General features: G+C 39.7%; 1 protein-coding gene across 1 annotated transcript in view; it reads left to right on the top strand.

Moving 5' to 3' along the window:
* LOC122552860 (follicle-stimulating hormone receptor-like) overlaps window positions 1-4635 on the top strand; it is a 141920-nt gene extending 137285 nt beyond the window's left edge. The window contains exon 8 of the mRNA XM_043695907.1: window positions 2195-4635. Coding sequence (XP_043551842.1) covers window positions 2195-3545 — 1351 coding nt within the window. The 3' untranslated portion in view covers window positions 3546-4635. The remainder of the gene's footprint in view (window positions 1-2194) is intronic.
* The last annotated feature ends 6642 nt before the right edge of the window (window positions 4636-11277 follow it).

Below are 11277 nucleotides of genomic sequence, written 5' to 3'. Positions count from 1 at the left end.
CCCTCGAACTCAGCACCACCTTCCTAACCTGCAATCTTCTTCCTGACCTCTCCACACCCACCCCCACTCCAGCCTATCACCCTCACCTTATCACCCTCACCTTGACCTCCTTCCACCTATCGCATTTCCAACGCCCCTCCCCCAAGTCCCTCCTCTCTACCTTTTACCTTAGCCTGCTTGGCACACTTTCCTCATTCCTGAAGAAGGGCTCATGCCCGAAACGTTTATTCTCCTGCTCCTTGGATGCTGCTGACCTGCTGCGCTTTTCCAGCAACACATTTTCAGCCCAGTTTAATTTAGTTGTCTTTGTTTCAGTCAGATCTGTTTCTTTGGGAGAGGTACCACATCTGCAAAGTGTTTTTTGTTAATTCACTCATGGGATATGACATGGTAGCTTGACCAGCATTTATTTCCTGTCCCTAATGAAGTGAAGTGGTACAACTTCAAACAACTTCAAAGGAAATGAACTGCCACCTGGACAGAAGATGTCACTTTTTTTTACTGCAAAATTTATTTAATTCTCCTTGATTAACTTGAGATAGAGTCATAGAGATGTACAGCATGGAAACAGACCCTTCGGTCCAACCCGCCCATACCGACCAGATATCCCAACCCAATCTAGTCCCACCTGCCAGCACCCGGCCCATATCCCTCCAAACCCTTCCTATTCATATACCCATCCAAATGCCTCTTAAATGTTGCAATTGTACCAGTCTCCACCACTTTATCAGGCAGCTTATTCCATAAAAGTACCACCCTCTGAGTGAAAAAGTTGCCCCTTAGGTCTCTTTTATATCTTCCCCCTTTCACCCTAAACCTATGCCCTCGAGTTCTGGACTCCCTGACCCCAGGGAAAAGACTTTGCCTATTTATCCTATCTATGCCTCTCAAGATTTTGTAAACCTCTATAAGGTCACCCTTCAGCCTCTGACACTCCATGCAGGATCATTGTAATACAATTGTCTAATTAACACAACTGAATATCCATTTTAGTTCACTCATCTTACAGCTGAATCATTCTCATCAGTATGGAAGGGAGAAGTCAAAATAAAACGTCATTTGGGCAGATACATGAATAGGAAGGGCTTAGGGGGATATGGGCCAAATGCAGTCAACTAGGACAAGTTCAGATTAGCAAACTGGTTGGCATGGACAAGTTGGGCTGAAAGGTCTGTTTCCATGCTGTACCTCTCTATGAATCTATGACAGAATTCTCCCTTGACCCCAGTTTTCCCTCCTCTATCCTTTTCCCTGTCATGATTATTGTGGTCTTTTCTTTCCCCACAAGGCAAATGTTAATAACTAATGTATGAGATCTGGACCTTCAGCGGATTTTCCTTTGTTCCAGGTAAAAACAATGACTGCAGATGCTGGAAACCAGATTCTGGATCAGTGGTGCTGGAAGAGCACAGCAATTCAGGCAGCATCCGAGGACAGCCTCGGATGCTGCCTGAATTGCTGTGCTCTTCCAGCACCACTGATCCAGAATTTCCTTTGTTCCAGTCAACCTCCCCCTGCTACCCACTGGGTAAAAGGATCCTCTGCTCTGGAACAAAAACAGCAATTGCTGAAGTAACTCAGCAGGTCTGGCAGCATCTGTTGGAAGAAATCAGAGTAAACACTTCAGTTCTAATGAAGAGTCACCAGACTCAAAACATGAATTCTGCTTTCTGCCCAGAGAAAGCACTGGAGTGGCTCCCAGGTCATTCAAATGCTGCAGCCTTGTTTAAAATGAATGGTGTATTCCAGGATTCAGATGTCCTGTTGGATCCAGGGACTCACTAAAGTGCATTTATGGAGAAATGAAAATAATGGTGTTTTAATAATTTTTTTTGTCATGCTTTATACAAAATTTACTCTTATTAAACAACTGAGGTTTAAATGTTGGTTAGATGAAGTTCCAGGCATTTTCTTTTCTACTCAAGAGTGTTATTCCAACTCACATAGCACAAGATTTCTAACATAATGATCACCCCCCATGATCAGTTCTTATCCATTTCTCCCCTCATTAACATGTAGCCATCACTTGTTCCCTCATTACACTTGATCCTAGGGATTCTCACTAGACCCTATTAGATGATAACAGTTATGCCCGAAATGTTCCTGACACTTTATGAACCCTACGTGTTATTGATTCCCAGTCCTTTAATTCTCATGAAGATTGTTATAAAATTTGCAATTCTTTTTCTTCCAGGTTTCTGTGGTCTCCAGTATGTAACAGGTTCTATGGCAAGAATTATGTTTTCAGCAACACAAGCTCTGAATCTGAATGGGAGATTGGATCCACGCATTCAAAAAAATCTATGGAGATGAACTCTGCTTTACCACAGCAATATGGTTTTCTTGAAAGTGAGGCATGGTTTGACTCGAATGAAGACGAACCATTTTTTGATTATGGGCTGTGCTCCAATATAGTAGATGTGATCTGTAACCCAAAAGCAGATGACTTCAATCCATGTGAAGATATTGTGGGTAAAGATATTCTACGAGTTATAATTTGGCTAATGAATATTCTTGCAATTATAGGGAATGTTGTTGTTCTCGTAGTCTTATTAACCAGTAGATATAAACTTACCGTCCCTCGGTTTCTTATGTGCAATCTTGCTTTTTCTGACTTTTGTATGGGCCTTTACTTGTTGCTCATTGCTTCTGTAGATATCCAAACAAAAGGCCAGTATTATAACTATGCTATAGATTGGCAGACTGGTGCTGGTTGTGCATCTGCTGGATTCTTCACTGTTTTTGCCAGCGAGTTATCAGTGTACACACTTACTACAATCACACTGGAAAGGTGGCATACAATTACTTATGCCATGCAGCTGGATAAAAAACTCCATCTGAGGCATGCCATTGTTATCATGTGTGGTGGTTGGGCATTTTCTTTCATTGTTGCAATTCTGCCTCTTTTAGGGATCAGTAACTACAAGAAGGTTAGCATCTGCCTTCCTATGGACATAAACTCACCAGTGTCTCAGGCTTATATCATTTTCATTTTGCTACTGAATGTGATTGCATTTTTGATCATTTGTCTCTGCTATATTAAAATCTACCTAACAGTTAGAAACCCCAACTTTATCTCTACAAATGGTGATACAAAAATTGCTAAGCGAATGGCTGTGCTAATCTTCACTGATTTTATTTGCATGTCGCCAATATCTTTCTTTGCTATTTCTGCAGCATTGAAGGTTCCTTTCATCACCGTGTCTAGTTCCAAGATACTTCTGGTTTTGTTTTACCCAATAAATTCTTGTGCCAATCCCTTTTTGTATGCATTTTTTACAAAGACCTTTCGTCGAGATTTCTACATCCTTTTGAGCAGGTTTGGTTACTGTGAAATGAAAGCACAGCTTTACAGGACAGAAACTACATCGTCAATTCAAAATTCCAATGTGAGAAATGGTGCTTTGGCCTCGGCATCACAGGTTGGCCAAGGTACGGTATACACAGAGCTTCTGGCAGCTACTAATCGCCAACAGTGTGGAGCTCACAACCTCAATTCTGAAGAGTCCCACCAAACACTTACAGGAATCTATGCTGTTAACTGATAGTGTATAAACTTTCCTGAAGTAAATTTGTTTTGTTAACCTTGAAGAAAGTAACTTTTTCCTGGAGAATGCCTGATATCTTCTTGTTAAATTACTGAGAACTTGAAATCTATTGTCAAATATACCAGGATCAAACTTCAGATTCTGGCAAACTTTGCAACTGAGCAGTCAACTCTAATTTATGATTGATCTTATGGAGTATGAATCAGTGTTTATACAACATGGGATTAGCATAACCTAATTGCAGGCAGAAAATAGATGATGCAAGTAATTTGCAAAGACCCATTTTGTGCAAGAAATGATTAATGTCATATCATAAATATACTTGATTTGCATTGTCCATATAAAACTTGCTTTAAGTTTACCAGAATTTACTGCTACTTATGCAATTTACTGTAATATGGTAACATTATTGTACTCTGGATTTGGTGTATTTGATAGAGAAAACTTGCTCCTGATTGCAAGCCATATGTTATGATTCCAAGAGCTTGAATGTTTAAAACATGTGCAACAGTAAAATCTGTTGCAGTGGCCTCATTTCTTTGTAAAACAAAGCACTCAAGTGACTAGCTAATGTTGAATGCTGAATTAATGATTCATGCCATACTCTGAAGTGGATAATCGTGCTTATTCATAAACATGGTCATTGTCATGTTTTATTGTAAAAGTCTCAGTGTCAGGATATTTCTGTTACTAATATATTAAATGTGCTATAATTGGTATTAGGAGAGGGAAGAAAAGAACAAAGACTCTTGCTCCTCACTCCAGTATAGCAAGATCTAGGTGGTAAGAGTGAAATGAGGAAGAACGTGAGTGAAATTCAAAGCCAGGTTTAGATTTAGTTTCAATTATAACAATCTTCCCCCCCCACCATCCCTCCCAATTGCCATCTACCATTACCAGAGCCACCCAAACACACACACACTCTGCCAAAGTCAAATATTAATGACAAGTCCAAAGGGAAAAAGTAGATGAAAAACAACAAGTGTTATCAGCATTTTTTTTAACTGTCAGTTAAGATTTATTTTCTGTGCATTGTCCAAATATGAAGGATTATTAACTGTTGAAAAGATTGGAATGTTTCTAATTACCCAAGAGATTTTGATATCTGTAGTGATAATAAAGAATCATATTGTTTTTGAACACCTTCATTGTCATATATTATGTGCAATCAGTTTATTAGCATCTTCACACATGGATTTACAAAAGTGTTCAGTGGACATGCGGAAGCTTTTGAGTTTCCAATCACCCCATGTACTTTATAATGCTGCACACATTAAAATTGCAGAATCTCAGATTTGATTGTCTAGGATACAAAAGTTCTTTAATTGAGTTGTACACCATTCTATTCCTCTCAAGGTCATTAAGAGACAGTTAAACTCTAATGTGTTGCACCTCAGCCCTTTATTATTACTTGTTAATATTTCTAGCGAACAATGTGAAACTCATTATTAAGGATGCCATGTTACACTTTATGAATAATTCAATCCTGTTACTGTGTTGCAATCCCAGCATATCACACAGATATCTAATATAACTGATGCTCTCTTAGTGCTGCAAAATTCCTTAATTCTCTCAACTTTGCTTTCCTATTGAAATCCTTAAGGTTTTAAAACCAGAACTTATTGTCATCTAATTGCTGCTTCCCGATTTAATTTCTCTTCTCTTTTACATTCTTTAACCTTGATGAAATTCTGCCTTGTAAACCTTAATGTTCACTCTGCCTTCTCAGTTTAAATATCTTGCTACATTTTTTATTTCGGAATGGCAGAAATTGAGAAAAACTGAATACAATGACAAAATTATTGTAAAGCAGAAGGGTGCCAGTTGGCCCATTTTCTTTGGTCTGGCTGTCCAAATGCACGTTTCACTAATTACCATTCTCCTGCCTTCTCCTCATATCATTGCACATTTTACCTTTTTAAATAACTATCCAACTCTTTTTTTGAATGCTTCAATTAAACCTACCTCTATCACACTGTCTGCCAGTGCATTCCAGATCTTAACCACTCTGCATTTGAAGAAAAGGTTTTCTCTCATATCAAGTTTCTTCTTTTACTAACTACTTTAAACCTGTGCCCTTTTCTTTTTTTTAAGGTGATGTGACCCTGCTTAGTTTAGGGCTACATGAAGTGACATTGTCTAACAAAAAAACATTGAGCAAATGCAGATGTTTGTCAGAAATAAATCATGCACAGCTAGGTCCATTGAACAAGTGGAAACAGGGTGAGCCTTCACTGAGATTTGCGCATTTGTAAGGTTGTTGTTCAGGGTTAAAAAGGTTAAATCTTTATTTCTGTTATTTACAATAAAACTGATTCAAATGAAGTGAATCAGTAAGTGGCTTTCACCTATCTTCTTGAGTTAAAACAGGTGCAAAGCATGTTCATGTCATTTCTGTTCTGTGTTCTAACACAGACGTTCAAGAAAACCCTTACATGCAACTGAAGATTCAAACATGGCATGGCACAGTATCATTCAAAAATTTGGAACCGTGCAAGGACCAGAAGATTAGGTGTCTTCCATTGAAGACATATTTTTCACAGAATCCACCACAGGTTGTTTGCAAGAGTTAGGTCCAGGAGAAAGTGAGGACTGCAGATGCTGGAGATCAGAGTTGAGAGTGTGGTGCTGGAAAAGCACAGCCGGTCAGGCAGCATCTGAGGAGCAGGAGAATTGACGTTTCGGGCATAAGCCTTTAACAGGGATCCCATGACAGCACCATTTATTGAGATATACATGGAGTTACAAAAACTGAACTCAACTGTGTAAGTTATTGAGTTCACAAGTAATATGTTAATTATACATGCAACACAAATATATTTTCCTTTAAATTGGTATTCTTGAGAGTTGTCCTGATAAGTGAAAGATAAAAAATGTCAACAGAAGGAACAAGTATTAATTTTTCGATATAGAGTTTACAAACTGGTCCAGTGATATACAGTTGGATTAAACAGTGACTGAGGAAGTGGAGAAATTGCAGTTAGTGCAACTTATAGAGTCATAGAGTTATAGAGATGTACAGTATGGAAACAGACACTTCGGTCCAACCTGTCCATGCCGACCAGGTATCCCAACCCAATCTAGTCCCACCTGCCAGCACCCGGCCCATATCCCTTCAAACCCTTCCTATTCATATACCCATCCAAATGCCTCTTAAATGTTGCAATTGTACCAGCCCCCAACATATCCTCTGGCAGCTTATTACATACACGTACCACCCTCTGTGTGAAAAAGTTGCCCCTTAGGTCTCTTTTATATCTTTCCTCACTCACCCTAAACCTATGCCCTCTAGTTTTGGACTCCCCGACCCCAGGGAAAAGACTTTGTCTATTTATCCTATCCATGCCCCTCATAATTTTGTAAATCTCTATAAGGTCACCCCGCAGCCTCCAACGCACCAGGGAAAACAGCCCCAGCCTGTTCAGCCTCTCCCTGTAGCTTTGATCCTCCAACCCTGGCAACACCCTGGTAAATCTTTTCTGAACCCTTTCAAGTTTCACAACATCTTTCCGATAGGAAGGAGACCAGAATTGCACTCAATATTCCAACAGTGGCCTAACCAATGTCCTGTACAGCCGCAACATGACCTCCCAACTCCTGTACTCAATACTCTGACCAATAAAGGAAAGCATACCAAATGCCTTCTTCACTATCCTATCTACCTGCGACTCCACTTTCAAGGAGCTATGAACCTGCACTCCAAGGTCTCTTTGTTCAGCAACACTCCCTCAGAAATTACCATGAAGTGTGTAAGTCCTGCTAAGATTTGCTTTCCCAAAATGCAGCACCTCGCATTTATCTGAATTAAACTCCATCTGCCAATTCTGGTCCCATTGGCCTATCTGATCAAAATCCCATTGTAATCTGAGGTAACCCTCTTCGTTGTCCACTACACAACCAACATTGGTGTCATCTGCAAACTTACTAACTGTAACTCTTATGCTTGCATCCAAATCATTTATGTAAATGACAAAAAGTAGAGGACCCAGCACCGATCCTTGTGGCACTCCACTGGTCACAGGCCTCCAGTCTGAAAAACAACCCTCCACCACCACCCTCTGTCTTCTACCTTTGACCAGTTCTGTTTCCAGTTCTGTTCTTTTACGAAAGTCCTGAACATCATTATTTCCCACAGGAGGCGCTGTAATTGACTTTAGAATATTTGTGTCGAGAGAATTCCTGAATCTGTGCTTAAATGTTTTAGTCAAAAATAAAAATATATTTGCAATGTATCAAATTATAATACAGTCCAAAAACATAAACAAGGGACAAGATCGGATGACACTGAAATAGATCTCATTGAGTACAGACATATAGAGAAAGCCTGGATGTTGTTTTAATTCTGACTTTGTCTGAGGATTTACAGCTGAGAATATGGATCTTTTCACAAAATTTATAATTTTTAGTCCCTTTTTGTAGTTGGATCGTGCTGAGTGTTTCCACACTCTCCATTTCCAGATATCCAGATACATTGTCAAACAATAGATTTTCAGTGTAGATGCGTTCGAATTTTCAAATGGTATTCAATAAGATACTACACATCAGGCTGCTTTATAAGATAAAAATCTGTGATGTCTGAGGTAGTATATTAGCATGGATAAAGGATTGGCTAACTAATAGTAGACAGAAAGTTGGGATAAGAAGGCATTTTAAGGAAACTTAACCTGCAACTAGTAGGCTGCCACAGAAATCAGTGCTGGGGCCACAGTTATTTACAACATATCTGAATGACTTGAATGAGGGAAGTGAATGTATTATCGCCAAGTTTAAAGGTGACACAAAAATAGGTGGCGAGGCAAGTGGTAATGATGACACAGAATCTGCAGAAGGCTATAGACAGGTTAACTTAGTCAGAAAGAAATTTGGCAAATGGAATATAATGTGGGAAACTATGTGGTTCTGCACTTTGACAGGACGAATACAGGGGCTGAATATTATTTAAATGGAGAAAGACTGCAGAAAGCTACAGAACAGTGAGATTCAGGGGTCCTTTTACACTAATCACAAAAAAAACCTCGCATCTAAGCTCAGCCTGCAATAGGGAAGGCCCATCATTTGTTCATAAATGCTTTTGATCTGACTGAACCTGTGTGTTCCACTCACTCAGAGTACTGTTATGAAAGAATGTTCTTTTGAAAGTTCAATGTCAAATTGAAAACACATTATCTCGGCTTAAGATTTGTCCCAATGCCATGATTCAGAATTCCAATTTCTATCCTTTTAAATGTCCTGCAGGCAATCCAGATTTTGAGCTTAAATAATCATTTCTTGCTTCAAATATAAACCACAAGTCTGACTTTCACATCAAATAGAAATCCAAGGGATAACAATTGATATATTCTGCTCTAACTTTCTGTTTTCTGCTCAAAAAGGATGTGGTAGGAGAGCCTGCATTGAATACTTGCAGACATGAGCTCACTACTAAATTTGTGTAGACTTCGGTTTCACTGCTTAAAACTGTAAATAAAGTCCTTAGATATGTTAATGCAGGATCTAATATTTGTTTAGGGACCTCCTTAATACCATGAATATACAGAGGAACCTTGATTATCCAAACAAGATGGGCGGGCACTGTTTCGTTGGGATAATTAATTATTCGGTTAATTGATTCAATGCCTTTCCTCTGGGACTCAAGAGTTTTCTGAAGATTCCTGTTTCCTCATTCTGCCTGCCCTGCTCCCTCTCTCTGTCTCAGGGTTTGTTTCTGAGCAGTCACACACTTGTGGGTAAGGGACCCGCTGCACTGCTCCTCAGCACAGCTGTAATGCTATCCCTTATCAAAAATGCCACTCTCCCTCCTCTTTTGCCTCCCTTTCTATCCTTCCTGTAGCATTTGTATCCTGGAACATTAAGCTGCCAGTCCTGCCCATCCCTGAGCCATGTTTCTGTAATTGCTATGATATCTCAGTCCCATGTTCCTAACCTTGCCCTGAGTTCATCTGCCTTCCCTGTTAGGCCCCTTGCATTGAAATAAATGCAGTTTAATTTATTTGTCCTACTTTGTTCCTGCCTGCCCTGACTGTTTGATTCACTTCTGTTCTCAGCTGTACCCATCTCAGATCGATCTCTTTCCTCACTATCTCCCTGGGTCCCACCTCCCCACCTTACTAGTTTAAATTGTCCCAAGCAGTTCTAGCAAATTTCCCTACCAGTATCTTTATAAAATGAATTTTTTTATCTTGAGGAATGCCCAGCTAGTTCAAAAATATTGGTCTCACAAATTGGAACAGCAATTGAATTAAAAGAAACTGGGATGGTACAGACGGAACAACATGGATTATTCACTGACTTTGTTTTGACTTGATTTCAGACCCTTAGAATTAGAAATGAAGAAGAGTAGATAATGCAATAAGGAGAAGGTATGGAAAATAAGTTAGCTGAGAGCTTGTATATCAAACTATTATTATTTAAAATACAAAGCGTTAATAAGGAAATGGAGACCACTCCAAATAGCAGTTGAAGAGGAATGGGCAGTTGTCCGTCAGTTGGTTGTTCTGAGTATTGTAATGAAATTTAATAATACACTTAAGAAATGCAACATAGAACATAGTTGTCAACGCGTCGTAGACCATACTTCAAAAGAAACTGACTTGCTGGAAGCTTCATATGAAGGGACATAATTGTTTGAGAACATCAGTCAGTATGAAGAAGTACAGGAAACGAACTGGAAATAGTAAGGCCACCATTTTTAAGACCAAGGATCAACCCACCCCCCCACCTCCCCTCCACCCCACCCCTCAAAAACACCTGTCAAATGTGCAGTCAGAATACATCTCTGGGTTTGGGCACATCAGCCAAGGAAAGGCTCACAAAACCCATGACCAGTGACACAATGTTCTCAGTGGACAATCATACTCATTTGCAAGAAGTTGACAATGACAACCAGTCACAACTGAATGCAGCAGGTTTGCATATCTTTGATTAGATGCCGTGTGGGATTATCTATCATTTAGAGTCATAGAGATGTACAGCACGGAAATAGATCTTTCAGTCCAACTCATCCATGCCAATCAGATATGCTAAATTAATCTCGTCCGGTTTGCCATGTCTTGGCCCATATCTCTCTCAACCCTTCCCATTCATGCATCCTTTGTGAATGCCTTTTAAATGTAATTGTACCAGCATCCACCACTTCTTCTGGTGGTTCATTCCATTATAAGCACCACCCATTGCATGAGAAAGTTGCCCCTTAGGTCCCTTTTAAATCTTTCCCCTCTAACTTTAAATCTATGCACTCTAGTTCCGGATTTATCCACCCAGGGAAAAGACCTTGTCTATTTACCCTATCCATGCCCCTCATGATTTTATAAACCTCGCTAAAGTCACTTCTTAGCCTCAGACGCTCCAGGAAAAATAGCCCCAGCTTATAGCTCAACCCTGGCAAAATCCTTGTAAATTTTTCTGAACCCTTTCAAGTTTCACAACATCTTTCCTGTAGAAGGTAGACCAGAATTGCACACAATATTCCAACAGTGGCCTAACCGATGTCCTGTACAGCTGCAACATGACCTCCCAATTCCTAAACTCAATTAATTATCCTATCTACCCACGACTCCACTTTCAAGAAACTATGAACCTGCACTCCAAGGTCTCTTTGTTCAACAACACACCCAGGACCTTACCATTCAGTGTATAAGTTCTGCTCTGATTTGCATTTCCAAATTGCAGCACCTTGCATTTATCTAAATTAAACTCCATCTGGCACTCCTGAGCCCATTGGCCCATCTGA

This window comes from Chiloscyllium plagiosum, chromosome 9 (genome assembly GCF_004010195.1).
Source record: "Chiloscyllium plagiosum isolate BGI_BamShark_2017 chromosome 9, ASM401019v2, whole genome shotgun sequence".
In the NCBI taxonomy this organism is placed as follows: Eukaryota; Metazoa; Chordata; class Chondrichthyes; order Orectolobiformes; family Hemiscylliidae; genus Chiloscyllium; species Chiloscyllium plagiosum.
This window is presented reverse-complemented; position numbering and strand designations above follow the sequence as displayed.